General features: G+C 35.0%; 1 protein-coding gene across 1 annotated transcript in view; it reads right to left on the bottom strand.

The window, feature by feature from the left end:
• Positions 1 to 1,993: 1,993 nt before the first annotated feature.
• The window catches only part of larp (La related protein), a 223,222-nt gene continuing 206,090 nt past the window's right edge, over positions 1,994 to 19,125 (bottom strand). Inside the window, exon 18 of the mRNA XM_081737755.1 lies at positions 1,994 to 17,540. Coding sequence (XP_081593881.1) covers positions 17,037 to 17,540 — 504 coding nt within the window. The 3' untranslated portion in view covers positions 1,994 to 17,036. The remainder of the gene's footprint in view (positions 17,541 to 19,125) is intronic.

Here is a 19,125-nt window from a genome sequence, read left to right as displayed (position 1 = left end):
TCTGGGACTGTGAAGGGATGTGTAGGAGGACTGGTCACAAAAGGGGTGCTGATGTTGGCAGACAATGCACCAGCTCATTCCACCCATGCATCCACGATGAAGACAGTGGCATGAAATACTGTCTCCCCATACTCACCGGAGCTAGCACCCAGTAACATTCTCTTCCCAGAAATGAAGTGTCCACTCAGAGGACGCCATTTTTACAGTAAAGATGAAGTCATTTCTGAGGTCGAACCATGGTTTCAAAAGCAAATTGCAGACTTTTACAAAACAGGCTTACGGAAAGTGAAGAACCTCTGGCAAAAATGTATCACTAGGCACGGTGACTGCATAGAGGACCAATACCATCATGGTATTAGAGTTCTCCAGAGAAGATTTCTTCTAGGTGATTGCACAAACTTTTTTTTGACACCCTTGTATTAACAAGCAACAGCCCTTTCCTGCTGATAGTGACTAGCGGGCGCGCTTTTGTGTAGAGTTCGGGTTCGATTCCCGGTCGAATATTAAAATTTCAACTATTACGATGGTTCGGATTCCACTTAAAACAGTAAGACCACGTCTTGTATAGCATTAAATGCTAAAAATGGATGCTTGACTTCAATCCAATCAACCCTCACTGAGAATTTTGCGCTGGCATTATACTTTTAAATATGAAGCTGTTCCTTCTCAATGCACTCCAGCCTCGCTTAGTATACCTTTCTTTAAAGTTGCCATCCATGATGTCTTCCCAGGCAGATGTGTTCTTCTTACCTATATGAGCGTTTCAATAGCAGGGGTGTATGAGACGTAAACCTACACCTTAACGTTGGATCCGTCACATGAACTCCTCCTCAGAATCGAACCCGAGCCTTTCTCGCCAGAAAAGACGCGTAAGTTGTTCACACAGACATGAGGGAGTTAAATACCTGATTTGTTTCGCGAAGTTGTTGGGCACCATTTTCATGCCATATTATGTATCTGTAGCGTTGCCTAGGAGACTAAATTTAAAGTTGTCTCGTCTCGAAAATTGTATAATTTTAGTATTTGAAGACCTCTGTTTCGTCTATATCTCGTCACGACGGAAACTGTCTCGTCTCGTGGACAACACTACTTAATATACATGTTGTTGTACAAAGACTGTCCAGAAAGTACCAACCAGACGTTTTGCTCTATCGCGGCAGTGGGTGGGGCTTGTCGCCATCTTGGTGTCAAAACGTTGCCATACTCAGTACACATCCAGTTGTGGTAGCGTGAGGACTGTGACACTCTTACTGTGCTTTCTGCGACGTGTTACCATGTGCGCTGCAATAGAAAAATCCTGCTTCTTGTGAGATGCGTTCTGTGATTAGGTTTTTGTTGGCAAAAAAAATCATAACCCAATTAAAATCCATCGACAACTATGTGAAGTGTACGGACATGGAATAATGAGTGAGGCATGTCCACACACGGCCAAGCGTACCGAGAGCTCTTGGATGGTTTTAGATGGAAGATGTTCGATCACCCACCATACAGTCCGGATTTGGCGCCGAGCGACTACCACCTCTTCCCAGCGATGAAGACATGGCTCGCTAATACAACGCTTTGATACTTACTTCGAACTGCATGCCAGTGTAAGCCAGTGGTTGAAATCGCAGGCAGCAGATTTCTGCCGCGACGGTATTGGAAAACTTGTGACACGATATGATAAATGCCTTAATTTGCATGGCGATTATGTGGGAAAAAGTAGCTTTCAAATGTATATAATACAATTTGGTCTGTTCATTCTGTTACTTTTTATTTCAAACGTCTGTTACTTTCTAGATAACCTTCGTATGTGTATCTGGAGGAAAATCTCCTCAAGAAGGAAATTACACCTTGCTCATGTTTCTCCTGAAGTTAAGACGACGATAAAAGAAATGCATGAAGGTGGTGATTATTAATTTTTTATTAATATTCACAAAATCGATTAAAATGACTTTCCACAAAGTATATCATGTAAATAACACACTTTTCAAGTGAAATTAAAAAAAAAATGTAGATATATATATATTTATTTTTTATTTTTTTGAGATCTTTTTTCTGCTTTTTTTTAACTAACTATTTTTTAAATATAAATCAGACTGTTAAATGATCAACCGATATTTTAAGAGCTACTATATATATATATAGTATATTTGTATCACAATACCAAGCAATATGGTCAGATATGGTCAAGAAAAAGTACAAAATAGTTTTTTTTTTCAACTACTCTTTCAACCTGATGGATATTGACATCGCACACAAGGAAAAAAAATATATAATAACGAGACAACAAAGGGAAAATATGTAGTATTTTTTTTGCAAATATATACAACCATACACCACTGCACAGGATATATTATATATATATATGTTTATGTATAATGCTATGTACAACAGAGATAGTTTTTTTCAGAAACATAGGCACAGAAGAAAATTATATACTCCCAACCTGCATGGCATCAAAATTTCATTTTATCTTCATACAAAGAAAAGAAAAAATACAGTAAGGCAACTACGATGAAATTTTAATGGAGAAGGTGGGGGGTAAAAAAGGAAAGAAATACCACAATAGGAAGAATTCATCACATCACAAGATTTTCTGTTTACGACCCTGTGCAGTGTTCCTGCATTACATTTTCTTTGTTACATTTACAGTGTTTCCACATACAAGCCGGTATATCATACAAGTACGTTATATATGATTTTTTATATTCATACTATTTATATATATAACTATGTATGTATGTGTATTCACACTATATATGTGTATGTATATATATATATAATGTATATTTATATCAATACCTAAATATTTGGAATTCGTACAAATCTACACTGCTATTCGACAAAAAGAAATCACCTATGTTATATAATTTAGTCGATTGGTATAGAATCGAAAGGACCGTCTCTGTGTCATGTAAAATTTTAGGAAACAAAAAAAGGCACTCGAATTTCTTTCCATTTTTTTTTTCAAATATCGTTTTTGTTTTGTTACGTCTTGTAATTGTTATTATTTCATCGAAATGATATGGAAGAAAAAAAAATACAATAATTATGATATTGCACAGGATGTCCCGCAAGTCCGAGTTCATAGTTTTTCAGAAAAAAAAATCAAAAGTGGGTCCCGCAACGTATATGAGCAAATAACCTTATTTTAATAAGAACAGGGCATGATCTGTTTCATACGAAATATATTTTAATGTCATTAAAAACATATATATATATATCAATTTTCTACTCGTTCGAAAAGTGGATTCGAAAACCGACGACAAGATTAGCTCTCTCTGTTCCTGCTTATTCAAAATTTTCGGAAAGCATTTTCAGATAAATAATTAGTCTAGTTGCTATAGCGTTGGACTCACGTCCTTGTGGACCGAGGTTCATTCTCGGCCGGTGCTTCCCAATTTTCGGCATCCACCCAGTGTTGTGAGGCAAACTGGAGAGTTACGTGAATAAATAATAATAATAATAATAAAAAAAGTGACAGTCACTAGATCTAGAAAGTTCCCGATACGTCAGTTAGTAACAGGGCGACGCAGCGTGCTCAGACCCTGTTTCGCCGAGTGGTTTTATTTTCAGATAACTCAAAAATGACAATTTTGTAATATACATCATCATCATCATTATTCATTCTGCTGTGTGTCTAAAAATATATCTTCATATTTTTTAGTTTAAATGACAGCTTACAGCCTTGACTGCCAACACTTAAGACTATGAAATGACGAAATCTACTATGTTTACGAGGAACCTAAACTACGCTGGGTCTTGAATTAAATGATGAGTACGCCGAGACAGTGAAACATCATTCGCAAGGAAAAGGCTACTGCCCACAAGCCTTAAAAGAGAACTGAAATAGAACACAACAGCACAGATCCCGACGATTTCCTTCTTTTGCTAAGAGAGGAGACAAAGAATTTTTGCAATTCTGCGAAATCACAGACCACTATTTTAGCGATTTTGATATATAAAACGCTAGTCCAGCTTAAATCCTGGATATCAAATAAGTTCTCCAACAACGCAAACACTAACCCAACCTGACCTAAAAAATATATGGTTGTAATTCCCTTTCCCTGATTCTCTGTGGAACACAGGTTTTACTAAGGGAAATACCTTTGTAAAATTTGGAATAATTTTAACACATTCCTGTTCGTCATTCGAACAATTTAGTACAAAAGGTAGAAGATGAACACTGACTTTTGGGGACACCCACTGTGATTTTTTTTTTTTTTTTTAATGACATTTACTACATTTTCTTCAAACTTGACAAATATTTCGATGTTGCCGACATATTAGGCCATACTATCGTTATGTTTACATTAGTTGAAGTCCAGTAGGAACAAACGTTACGGTAGCAGCTGATAGTCAATCAATCTGAGTACAATACCGATCTTCATTTCATCAATCAGTGTAGCCAAGTCAATAAAAAGAGAGAATCGATAAAAAAAATGGCGTATAAGTATCATGAAAGAGCATATTTATATGTGAACATATACATTATCTGCGGTTAGCACTCATGCATAGGTGAAGTAGTTATATCAGTAACACATCAAGGTATTTCAACTACCTCACATTTACAAAGAGAGGTGATCCCTTCCTTCCTACTTATTTATTAACTTGTTTCACGTAACCTCGCCCATGGCTAACATGAAATGCATTACACGTCAGAATAATTACAACATTCCAATTATATACGAAAGTCTTCCTCAGTGGGTTCGGAGCCGCAAGACTCAAGCCCCTGATTCCGTCATACATGATGCAAATAATAAACAAATTGACGATAGCATTAGATCTATGAAGCTGTTATGTTTTTCAACGTTTTTCATGTATCCTAATAATAATAAATAAGTCTTCACTCTTATCTCAAGACACTGTAAAAACACACACAATGAAAACTATCAAAGTAATAACGAATGGTAGAAACAACTGATGTATATCATTAGGGGCGGACGAAGGCAAAATTTTCACCCGGGCAAAGTGATTTTTTCGTGCACCCGTAGTCCTAGTCTATATTTTACATTTTATTTTTAATATTTTAAATCAATTTTTCAAAAAGAAAAATTAATACTCAAATATATGCATGATATAGGGTCCACTCCATGCCATGTTTCCATTTGTTGATACAGCCCCCCCCCCCCCCCCCCAGAGTACTATAAAATTCTCTTCTACCATGATGGAATAGAAAGAGATGATGTAATTGACGCTACTTTACGAAAATATAAAACCAAACAATGTCAGCAGAAAATACGTTATAGAATTTACTTTTTTGAGGCTCGTTTTGGTGCCCCTTAACTGTAGCGCCCTGGGCCTTGGCCCGCCCCTGTATATCATCGTATAATTATATAAACATGTTATAATGTAAGGAACTAAACTGATGCATGATTACAAATACATTACCTTGGACTAATCTTGGTCTACATTTATCATTTGATAATTACCGAGATTGAGCATAACAGATAGAATTAATTAATTGTTGTGTGATATGCTTATTGTTTTAAAAACCATAGTGAGGTTCCCCACAGAAGAAAGGTATCTAAATGTTGCCAGTTGAAGACATTGAAAAGAAACTAGAAAGCTTCGAAAACTGTATAGAGAAACTTTTTTGCTCCTTAATACAAAGTAAACACATTTTATACCAAAGTTAATAAGAGTATTATTTTGTGGATAATAAAAGGCCATAGGACTTGAAAATCTATTGAATGTATCACGTTGTTCCCAAGTAGAAAGACAAGAGTGTTTACAGTTTCAAGTTGGGAACCGTGTAGCACATCTGCATCATTTAGGAACATTTTGAGTAATATCACGTGGTTCCGTGAAAGTTCAAATATTTTAAGAGTCGAGTTATTTGTATATATTTTTATTACTAGAAGAAATGTTTTTGTTTGATACTGCTATACCACACGGTTGATGCCCCAAGTGATGTGATGAGTTTCAGTAGATTTTAAGAAAACGTTACTGAGGAAGATGAGACTACCCACTGAAAAGTTCGGCAATTATTAAAGGACGGACATATACCAAGATACTCTAAGTTTAATATACATTACTAAAATTATATTACAGCATTTTAGAAGCAATGAATAATATTATTTATTTATTAAATTTTCTGTTCCATTACGTCCTGTCGAAGGAACCGAAGTTTACTTTCTTCTCTTTTCAAGCCGAAATTTAAGAAAAATTTTAAAAACCAAAATACTGACGGTTGAATTAGTTGACTGTAATTAAAATTTATCACAGCACAGTACTAAAATAAAGTACCCGCTGCTTATTCCGTTATGTTCCCCAAAGTTATTGGTTTCTGAGTATAGCAAAGATTTTTTCTAGATCGGGTTTCTACGTAATATATATATATAGACCAGAATGCCAAATTCTCGGGAGAATGGAAGGAAATTCCTCCAATATATATATATATATATATATATATATATATATATATATATATTTGAAAATGAAAGAAAAAATCATACTTGGAGAGGCGAATAAAGTGACAAGGTTATCAAAAGTTTGAAAATAATTACAGTAATTCGTATATGATTAACATGTATTTCAGTATTTAATGGGTGAACCGGTATTTAATTGTAGTCATAATCTTACATACTTTAATCAGTTATGGATGTTCAAATATGTGATGTCGACACATTCCAATGCCCTTTTTTTATTTGTCTCCCCCTCCTTCCCCCTCCACACACTTTGTTATGATTTTGCACCCTGACGGACTGCGGAGAAACTCGGGGAAGTAATTCAGTCAAATGAAGGAATGACAAAAAGGTAACAGAACGTACCCTCCTTTAACCTGGCATAAGTTCGGAAAACAAGTTTTTGAAGCGTCCTAGCATGAAACTATACGCCCTGGCTGTCAAAAGTTGAGAAGTTATGCAATAACCTGTACAAGTAGCTAACTAAATATCAGCGTTTATAAACTGAACCGTACCTAATACACGAATTTTAGAAGTTACCCACAAAAATAAGTTTCAGAATTCCCGGTGGTTTAGGATCTAATCAATTCTTCTCAAAAACTTCCGTTAGGTACATACTGTACGACTCGCAAACTGGGATATATTTCGACAGTAATTGTTCTAATTTGTTTATAATTGCTACTGAATAAAGAAAGTCAAAAACAATTTCTATATAATCATGCGGCTTCTTTGCTTTGTCAGTAATAAATATTAGTAAAAGGTATAAACTTCACAGCTGCGTCCATAACGCTTTGATAGCATATTTTCGACATGATTCTCAATATACAATTTGACATTGGTAACACTTTCTTATTACTTGAAAATTAAAGAAATTATCGGCTCATGTTTCCCTATACCGTCAACAAAAGTACATATCTGTTACATAATAGTGAGCGCCTTTCTATTTCAAGTGTACCCTCGGAAAATATGTGAAACACACTTCGGCCCCATTCCCGCAAATCTCTTACGGAGGAAATCCTCCCTTTGCTGACCTCAGCTGTGTTGCCAATTTGTCATTCAGTCGAATGGTCGAGTGAAAATCGTAGGCTGTTTGAATGGCTAACAAGACAGTGTACAGCAAAGTCCATTAAATAATTCATTGTGGCAACGCTTCTGCATCCAACAATTGAAAGATCTCGGTCAAAGCAACTTATCCCTCCTCTTTCAAGGGAGGTACGAGAAAGCACATCTACAGCAGCGCCAGAAGGGGCACAGTTGAAATAGAAATGCTCTAGTTCTGTCAATAACTGAAGCGAATAGATCAAAATGGCTATCGACAAAACTACCAAACAGAAAAAAAAGGCTTTTTTTTTCTCTGTTTCAGAAAAAAAAAAGGATTGGAGAATGTTAAGCGCTTTTAGCTAATCATACAAGATTTTACACAACGAGAAAAAAAAAAAATCTTTTCCTTCCATATCATATCGTTAGATTATCACTAAACTCTTGTTTCCAAAAATATACTTCCACAACACTGTTAAGTTACAAGTCTATGCATACGTACTATACCAAATATACAAACTTTGTTTCTATTTCCAACTAATACAAAATAGCGTCAGAGTTACAGCAAGAGGGGAAAAAAAAATGCTAATGATCTAACCTTTTGTCACTTTAAATACCTGTGACTGCGACCTCGTTAATAGCAAAACTTTTCAACTACTTACGTCTAAAAATAACTACCAAAAAAATGCATTTACTGAAAAGGTACTTATTATCTTTATAATCTGAATTTGATGCAACGTCTCTCTTTTACAAAAAAACACTATTGCATCCACCTAGTGAAAGACCATTATCACGGGTTCCAGGCTTCAAGAACTCATGAATACATTAAAAAATGTATAAATATAAAAAAACGTACTTTCATTTGTATTGTTGACAAAGGCTTTCTTTTTCTTAATCAAATTACATATTACGAGGACAAATTTCTAAGTAGAAAACATATCTCTTAGCTTTCCCTCCATAGATAAATTTAGTTCTAGTTTCATTCACACATAACGAAATCATATTTCCAGTAACCAAATCTTATTGTAATTTAGAAAACGCCATCTCAATACCTGTTACAATAAATACAGTCATGAAAATTAAACCCAACCACCCACACCCTGTTTAAAAACCTTTCTACTTACGCCCACTTCGACAGATATTTTAATCAGCTAGCATCAACGACGTTAACTCAAGTAGTCTCCCAGCAAGAGGGGGACCTTAAATTACGCCAATGGAGTAAAATGCACACAATATTTGACAATTTAGGCTGAAGATCTAGTTTATTCCCTTGAAAGGTTACAATCTCGTGGATAAGACTATGATTGCACACAAAGTAATAATGAGCCATTTTCTCAGCCAAGTCCTACACTTACCACGACTTATCCACGACTTAACCAATTAACTTTGTAACGAAAATATCCGTTTGGGACAGTAAGCACAGAGACTTTTAAACGAATGCGCAAATAACTTTTTTTTTTCTTTTAATTAACCACAGGAACAATTAAATGAAGCACGTTATTCACATGAACTCATTCCCGTTAGTAACAGCCATTTAGTATGAAACATGTACTAAAGGTTCTGTTAACACTTTGTGAAATATTGTATTTTTGTGTTCGGATTGGAAGTCCCGTCCCGATACACACTTTTTAAAATCACTTCATAATGAATCTCTGACCTTAAGTAGGAAAGCTACAAAAAGGAGTGTCCAATTCGTCGTAACATTATAACACAATCTGGGTAGTTTTGCGCTTTTGCTTCCAACTATACAAAGGATAAATTTTAACTACTGCTATAGACAGGCAATTACAGAATGTGTTCTTATTCTGATTAAAGCCACGGGGACTCGATTTAATATTCGACAGCAAAATTATCAAACAATCCAATCGATGAAGAAAGAAAGAAAGAAAAAAGTAAATTTAGAGTTTTGTTCGTAAACATGAAATTTCATGTGAAATCCAATCATTATCATATATTTTTTTCGCATGTATTTTAACCCATAACTACTCTGGTGAAAATAAGTTACACTCCTGTTTCTTTCAAGAATACTACTTTTTAATACCAATGCTGGGCAATTTCTTTTTATCTTTGGTCGTTGTTTTAAAGTAACTGGTAATGATACAAATTTCAACAGATATTTGTAAACTTACATTATGTACTTTCAAAAAAATGTAACTTCATTATTGTTTGAAAATGGACTAGCTGCAGGAAGTAACGTAATCTCTAGGGCCATTGGCATTTGTTGTGTCAATTTGAGAATTTTATGTATAAAACACCAAATTTATACTTGGAAAAGCTAAAAATATAAGTATCGAGTTTACCTTTCATTAAGTTCAATAAAAAATAGTTGGTGGGAGTATATCAGACCTCAAGTAAATCATATTGCAAAATCTCCAGAGTACTTGTTTTTGTTTCTACTAATACTATACAATGATAGTTCAAGCCAAATTCGGAGGGTAGACAAGAAACCAGCACTATCCATTGAATTTTAGAGAGAACCTTTAAATTTACAGAAAAACAAATAATGATTGGGATCTGTGAGACCCCACCATAGTAGTTAAGGGTTAAAATGGTATATCTCAGCAGGTAGTACTGATGATTAAAATATTTTCGCGATTAAAGCTGGCAGAGGTAGCCATGGAGGCTGGCGATCCTAAATGGGGCTTGTGCTCACTAATCTCAACTGAGGTTCGAGTTAGCTCAGATTAGCACTCGCTCGGGATTAGGCTCGGTATCCACAGGCTCAATTGTGTTCATAAAGTTCGCGAGTTTGAACATCTGTCAGCTAGTTATCTAAAGGGAGTATTTTTATGACGGTTATAGATAATGTAAAATCGTTATCACAATAACATGAGTTAAATTTCAAGAACTGCTATGTGGAATGTTAAGTTTAATTTATTCAACTTAACTTTATAATATTATGTTTACTAATATCAAACACAGTTAATTGTCAGATCAAACGTTCTTTCTTCTGTTATTATGTATTTTAATATGAAAAGAAAATAAAGTAGGCAAAATACTAATATGGAGAAAGGAATTTTGCAAATATCTACCTACTGCATAATAAAATCATTTTGAAACTACGCTTAAAATACAGAGGCGTGCGTCTACAAGTGAGACATGACGCCGTTTGGGGAAAAAGGCGGATTAAAAAAAAAAAAAAAAAAAAAAAAAAAAAATTAGAAATGGAACATTTCAAGCACTTGACAATTAAAAAAAAAATGTATAGGACTGAACAACGAATTCTAAATTCCGCATCTCACACTCAAGTTATAAGTTAAAATAGGACTGAAACCAACACGAAAATGTTTTTCTTTTTTCCCTAAAAACTATGATCAATAAAAATTCATCCTTTCGAAAATGACAAACGAAATAAAATGTATCTGTAAATATTGACAACAGATTCTGAACCCTTTTCAGTAAACGTGCTCAATCTATTACAATAATTTCCAAGACACCACCTGACTGTATAGATTACCTTTTTATAAATATATTTTTCGACAACCTAACCTATAATAAAACGTGCTGCGCGACTCCATATATAGCCTAATTTATGTGAATTTTTCTGTTTTAATTCAACAAGGAGTATACAAGCGATATTTACATTGCTCACTCCCATATTACTTATATAGTCCACTATAAACACGGAAGTTGAATTACGGGGGGGGGGATCAGCCCTGTCAAACATAGAAATGAAAGTATCTCACAGAAAAAAAAATTGCAGTATATACATATGTAGAGATAAGATAAAACATATGATCAACAAATCTAAAGTCACAGTAGTTACACATTGAAACTCAAAACTTAGAAGTGAAAGAGTAAAATTATACACCCACTATTTCGGCAAACACCATTGTTTTCTTATTTAGAAAAAAAAAAAAAGAACAAACAAACTTAGTAATGAGTTTCCCCTATACGGGAATACATTGTTTACATAATTCACCCAACATATCAAATGGAAAAACAGCTCTTTAACTAATACAGAATTAACAGTATATGTCAGGTATTTCTCCACGAGGAAAAGAAATTATATATATCATACAAAGAATAGCCTTAATTCTAATAAGGAAAAAAAAAACTATACATATATTCTCTCTATATAATATAATCATCATACGCCACACAAAATACACTTCTGTACATCTAATATGAGCAAGTAGTCTTCAATAATTGAATAGAAACCCTTTTCGGCCCTTCATACACAAAATGTTTCTAATTTCGTTACTTAAAAAAGAAAACTGAAAAAAAAAATCGTATTAAGACTAGCTGGCCAGGGTTTTATTTTTCAGTCGCTTCCAGAATTAACAACTGAGGGTGCTTAAAGGGTTACTAAAGGCTGGGAATATTTAGAATTCCGAACTTATTCTATTGCCATCATGAGTGTGATGAAAACAACTTTAAAATTGATAAAATGTTATTTAACTGAACTCATGAAATGAAGAAAAGAAAAATTAAAATACTAAAATGATACACGAAGCTGCCAAAAATTGACAAATAACCACAAAGTACACTGTTTTCAAGTTCTTTTTTAAAAACTTTCAAAATGAATGATCTAAATAATAACTAATTTCCTCGTTTTGTAATGATGTGCATATTTTGTCCATCCAAATCGGGCAATTATACACACCTAACGCCATCATTTTCGACTTAGCAGTTTCACCAAATGTCGGGACTTGACATATACAGGGTGACCTCAAAGTAGATATTACGGTCCCGAACTGATCGGCTCATGGCATTTTATATCATGTACTTATCGTTATCCACGTAGGTACTGACTTAGTTTTTTTAATTTTATGTATTTATGTATATAAATAAAATATTTTGTACGAAATCAGAACCTACGATCAGGACAGAGTCTAAGTAAAAATACCCTGCTTATGGACTGTTAAGGAAAAGACTGCTGCTGAATTTCGATACAGTAACATTAAGAGCAACACCAGAATACTAATCAAAAATACGGATTGATCAAGATTGAGAAATTTTATTATGATACGAGAAGGTTTACAATAATTAACACAGCAATACTTTATATTAATAGAACAGATTGAGAAGTCGGTTTTGAACAAAATACGAATGAGCCACAGTGTGTTGCGCGGAAAGCCTTATTACACTTAAGAAGAAGAGAACAGAAATGAGATCCAAAGCAATGATTACATTTTACTGGATTGGCTTACAAGACCTACCGCCACTGGTGTCTTATTTGTTTTTGTGGCGTTCAGCCTTTTTGCTAAATTACATTGGTTAGAGTTAGCTAACGCCAGAAGACTGAAGTATTCCGTAAAACAAACCCAAGTATGATATTGCCAATCTAGCTGCCAAAGAGCGAATTAAAAGGTGAAAATTGATGTCGAAGCTAGAACCTTTCTATTTCATGTGTGCCCTCGGAAAATATGTGAAACATACTTCGGCCCCTCCCCTGCACTCTCTTACGAAGGAAACTCTCCATCTGCTTAGGGGAAGGAAGTGAATGACTTCAGCTGTGTTGCCAATTCGTCATTCAGTCGTTTGGTCTTGACGAGTGAAGATCGTAGGCTACTTACAATGGTTACCGAGGCAGTGCACAATGAAATAATGCATTGTGGCAACGTTTCCGCATCCAACAATTGAAAGATCTCGGCCGCAGCAACAAGCCCCTCCTCTTTTGAGGAAGGTACGGGAAAACACATCGACAGCAGCACCAGTAAGGGGCACAGTTGAAATAGAAAGACTCCACAACAGTACCAGAACTGAAAATCATTCAAGCGTAACACATTGAAAATTTACTATCAACAGGACAAATTTACAAAATAAAACAGCCATATTCCTCCTCCGTACAGAAAGCTGACGACCTTTACATATGAAGTTTAGAATAAGGTTAAGACTTGTTTTGATATCAGAAACTATTGACGTTGAAAATCACAACCAAAAGATAGATACATATATCCTGGATTACGAAGACCTGGAAAACTAGAAATCAAAAACTGCGACATTAAAAGAATAGAGATGTTTTGTCAAGCTCATCTTAGTTTGTGATTGGCTAAGTTAGAAACCGTTCATAAAAAAGGACGGGGAAGAAGATTGTTTATATTTCAGTTCTCTGCGAACTGTATGCAAGAAGTTAATTCACACTTATAAAATGCAAATTACACTGAGAACAAAATGGTGCCCGTGCCATCAAGAAATCTTATCATTACGTACACACAGCTAACCATATTGAATGAATCCCTTCTTTCGTTATTGGCATTTATGTAAATATATCAATATAAACAGCTTACTTTCGACAAGTTACACGGCCAGTGATGATTCAAACTTTAATACACACTTGAGGTTGAGTCCCGCAATTACTGGAAAAGTTACAACAGAATTATAAGCTCAAATCTACTGAGGCACCTATTTCATTTTATACTTCCCTTGTAGGCAACATAAAACACTAAGAAAAAGTAAGTTCCCCATCTCTGGTCCTTTAGAGTACTACATTTTATTCAAATAGCTTGTTTTTCAATATAACAGTCTAAATTATTTAACAAAGAAATACACCAGAGGGGGGCAATGAACCTAAGAATGCTGATTACATCACTTTGTTATGTAATATAAACATACAGAAACAAGCAAGCAAAAGAGAATAGGAAACCTTCGTAAATGTGATTAGAAAGCAACGATGTTTAGTTGTTTTAAATGTCTATGACAGCGTTCAACTTAGTATTGAATAGTATCCCGTTAAGTTTTGTTTGTTGCATGGCGGACCGTACCTATACTGAATTTATACACATAGTCTTCGAATTTTAGATTAAATTCTAGCAATTTCATAATATTTCATAATCAGGTAGTTTTACGTACAGAAACTCAAAAGTGTAATTACAAAAAAAGGCATAATATTTGCCCATAACCTAGGCGAGCAAATCCGACTAGCATATACTATGTATTAAACAGTTATGTTAAAAAACCTCCCACTGAACTCTGAAGCAGTTGTTTCCATGGATAATGTTGCAAGAAAAACTTCAAGAGGACGAATTTTTGGCTGAAACTAAGAATATTGGTATACAGCTTTCCAAAAAGTATACAGGTAAATTAAATTTCACACGACTGTACAAGTATTATTAAATACTTTCATGCGCAGAAACTATAGTAAATATAACATAGCAACTATAGTAAATATAACATAAATATCAACTACCGTAATTTTTAATTAAGTCTCCCATTAAAACAAAACATGAAAACAGAACAAAGTAGTGCTCTATAAGATGGCAATTTTTATTTTAAAGTCTAGCTGCGTAGCTTTCGAGACCGAATAAATTATGATTTCCCAAACCTTCTCCTAGAAGCACCCTTGTCAATATGTATTTTTTCCCACATCAACGAACACAAGCGCAAAATTGAAATCATTGAAAAAAAAATAATAATAATGGCAACAGAAGAGTTAGGAAGGGGCGAAAAACTGACTCTGGGAAGGCCAATAATCTCAAAATTATCATCATCATCTTCACGCTCAGGAACCTAACCTTTCTACAAAACACGGTGGCACAGAAAAAAAAAAAAAAGAACTTACGACCCACTCTCCATTTCTGCAACCTAACTTCCACACACACTCAATCATTCCCTCACACTTTCAGCTAAAACCCACACTCTCTCACACGTTCACGCCATACTGCAACATAACAATTTATTAATTAATAACAGCTTTGATAACACTACGTTTGCGAGCAATAAAAAATAAGTGCAAAACCTACTACAGCATTATACTACAAAGACCTGGTAAACTTAACTGAAATTACTCGCGCCGTTTATGATCAGCCTTCTTAATTTCCATTTTTATAAACCATACATTTTGTTATAATATAAATTAATTTTTGATAATAGCAATACGTAGCTGTTTACTTGTGTTAAAAAAATTGACACAGTAACAATATAGAGGGTTGTGGAAAAAAAAAAAAGTACTCAAACTTTGTTAAGGGCCAGCGTTTATGGCATTTCAAGGCGAAGCACTGAGAGTTGCGGTGTTGTCATCTTGTCAACATTCACGTCAAGCCTTCGTTTTCATTCGGCTAGCCATCGACTGTGTATCACGCTTTAGTAAGTTGATACTTTGATACCTTAAAAAGTTCGATACTTTTCTTTTTCCACCACTCTATAATTCTGCAGAAAATGATACTATCTGAAGCTCAGAACTGTTCATGGAAGTACAAACAAACCACTTAATATTGCAACGCCGGATGTATACAAAACAAACACCGGGATAAACAATGCAAAATTACGATGTTCTTCCGTAACTCTTTCCCCTTTTATTAAACAAAATCTTAATCAATGAAATTTTTTCCCCTTCTTTTAATTATCTGGTATATCACGTAACAGTACCTCAAACCTCACAACCAATAACTGCTTACTGGTACACAACAGTGTGAAATAATAATAATAATAATAATAATAATAGTAATAAAACACAACAAAACATATGCTCTCATATAATGTGTGTATGTATATATATGTACCAAATATGATGTACAGAAAATCTTACAGTACATAATTGTAATGTGCGAAACGTGCAACATATTCCTCTCAGCCCTCACTGAGAGTGTAGTGCAGTGCAGTGAAATACATTTTTTTTGTAAATAATAATAATAGTAATTCAACTTCTCCCTCTGTTCTTTTTACACACACATCAGACATACAACAACAGTAAACGCATGGAAGATAAACCAAGAGGAATATATGTTTTAAATATATATATATCTATATATGTGTATGTGTTTTATACAAATTCCCCCTTTCAATATATATAACATTTTTATCAGTGTTGATACTTCATCCCTTGATATTTCCTCTAAAGCACTGGTTGCAGTAATATATCAAATGGAAGACGTTACTAATTAATTAAGAAAAAATCTTATTCAATTAATACAAACAGAGAAAAAACTATTAAACTTGCGCGTCATCCCTGTTTTAATATTTTCCGTCCCTTTTTTTTAAAAAAAAATAACAAAAACGGCTATGAATTATCTGATTTGACAGAATAAACTCCTGATATTATTATGTACATTTATTTATTGTTATTATCTATATACATACGTAAAATCAACCTCATTGTATTTGCAAAGATACAGAAAAAATACATCCATGCTACTATCGAGGTTTGGCACCAACCTGGGAATTGGCTCATTTTTATCATCATCATCATCAAGTACAGTTGAATACATCATAGATATTATTTATGTACATAATTCCTTATGGCAATATCAAGTGTAAATTATCTCTCTCTATATATATACTTTTTTCTTTACATCAAGCAATGAACAGTTCGTTAAGACAGCTTACAAGAACAATCATTAGTAGCATTCAACGTTAGAAAAATTACTTCCAATGAAAAATATATATATATATATTATTTCGTCGCTAAATAAAATATTCCTTTTTTTCTTTCTTTCTCTCTTTCACTATATGTACCAGTTATGTAACACAATACCAAATTCCATTTTTCTTTTAATTCAATCTACACCTGTTGCAGTATGATTTTAAACAATTACTTACATTAATTAAAAAAAAAAAAATCTTGTACAAGTACTGGAACCCATAATGTATTGTGTTCCTCGCTTCTTGTCGTTTCCTTTATGGTTGCAGAAATGGAGAGGCTTCAGCAAGCGGTAACTTTTCTTTTTTTTAATTCCTCGGTTTGGAAGTTTGGGCGTCGCCATTTGTCGTTATCGTCGTGGGTTTCTCACAGCAGTTTACTTTCGCTTGGTTTGTTTGTACGGGCTGACAGTGTTTCACACTCGCATTCTTATCATCACCATTTGTTGTCGTCAAACTGTTTTTCTCCACTGAGCCACCACCACAATTAACTTTAGACGATGGTTTCGAGGATTCACCATCACTGGTCACCGTCGTTTTGTTGTTGAAGCCACCACGCTCTTTTGATGATGATGATGATGACGTGAACCTGGACTCACTGAGCGAACTCGATCGATTTCCCATGCTCACTGTGACTGCCCCGGAGTAGCCTCCCGATGACCTTCTGATTCGGCTGCCAGCGCCCCCTTTGCCGCTGCCTTTGTGTCGGTACCTGGCATCACTTTGACTCTCAGACACACTGCGATTGCGTTTCGGCGCCGGAGAATGATCGGATGCTGAGTGATGCGCTTGGAAATCATTGTCGTCACCAGGCTGAAATGCAGAAAATAAGTCAGGGAAACGTTCAGGTAAAAAAATATTGTATTGTCACCAGTAATGTAAAGCGGAAAATTTTACAAGATTTTAATCTTTACTAAATGATTTACAAATTCAGTTCCCACTACCAACTCTTTTAACTGTAAGCAGACCATTTGCAACATACATACATACATACGGAAGTGAAATGAAATCTTTAAATTTTACGTCCTACGGTTATGCCTGTTTGGGTAAAAGAAACGGACAACCCTGAGAAAACCCACGCACATGGTGTTTGTCCACCACAAAGTTCACTTGGTGTGAGCTGGAATCAAACCAAGCACCGCATGCACCAGTGGTGGACACCCTATGACTGAGCCACCGCCGTCCCCATACATACGGAAATAATCGTACCGGTACTTTCATGCGTATACAGCGAAATTAATAAACTTTAAAGAAATATACAGAAAATTTTTCCGCAAGTACATGGAAAATATTCAATTCCAATCTTTTATGAAACATCCCTTTCAACGATCATTTTTCATCACGACCGATTTTTACGAGGGTAATTCGGAAAGTAACTTCCGTTCAGTTGTAAATAAAAAAAACAAATGGATATTGTTTTATTTTTTATACCTAACGAGTACAGTGCTCCTCGGCTTCAACATAGCTGTCATACAAATTCAACTTTCATTGTGTTTCACCAACTTACAAATCCCTTCTGCGTTAAAAACTCGGCCGCCTACGAATTCAAACAATCGGTCACAACATTTAGAAAAATCCTCGAATTGCTGTGCCCCAAGCTCTTCTCCATGTTTGATCAAACACATCCCATTTCAATTGGCGCAAAAGGTCTTGTATTCCCCGAACACTGTGTTATCATGCAAGAACATACTCCCGATATCAGCACACGTTTGTGTTAGATGGCTTTCTTAGAAAATCTTCGGAATAAATTTCCGAATTGACTGTTTTACTACGTTCCATGAATTCGGTAAGCAAGCTTCCCTTAGCAGCCCGAACAAAATGGTGGCCATAACCTTCTTCGGTATGTGCTCATGCTATTGATTCAGCATTTATATACGCCATCAAAATCCCGCCGCCACTCACTATTCTGTTCACAAATTCTTCCCTTTCTGTGTTGTACCAGGAAAGAAGAGTCTATTCAGTTTTATGCATCTTTGTTAAATGTTTGGTACCCTCCGAGCACAGAACTTCAGGTAGCCTAATTTCCCGGCAACTGTCTCGTACAAAACAGCTCAAGAAATGTTCAGAAAGTTTTGAGATTGTCAATCGATGGTTCTCACGAACTTGGTAGTTAATGTTCTTGAGATCATCACTAACTACGGAAGACATACCACTCTGTTTATCATGAATACCGTATTTGTTCTTCCTTCTTTGAAAATCTGATCCGGGACGCACAACACCTTCACTCATAATGTTTGGGTCATATACAGCACACCATTCACAATGACTGACTGCAACTGACCGATTTTTTGCCCAAAGAAATCTTACGACTCAGCGAACCTAGCATTTTCTATGGGAGCACACCATTTTGTGAGGTTGCAAACGGCACATGCGCAGTCGTACACTGCTCTTACTAGCA

Source organism: Thermobia domestica, chromosome 14 (assembly GCF_964235325.1).
Source record: "Thermobia domestica chromosome 14, izTheDome1.hap1.1, whole genome shotgun sequence".
NCBI classification, from domain to species: Eukaryota; Metazoa; Arthropoda; class Insecta; order Zygentoma; family Lepismatidae; genus Thermobia; species Thermobia domestica.
The sequence above is the reverse complement of the archived record's forward strand: the minus strand, read 5'-3'. Positions and strand labels throughout refer to the sequence as shown.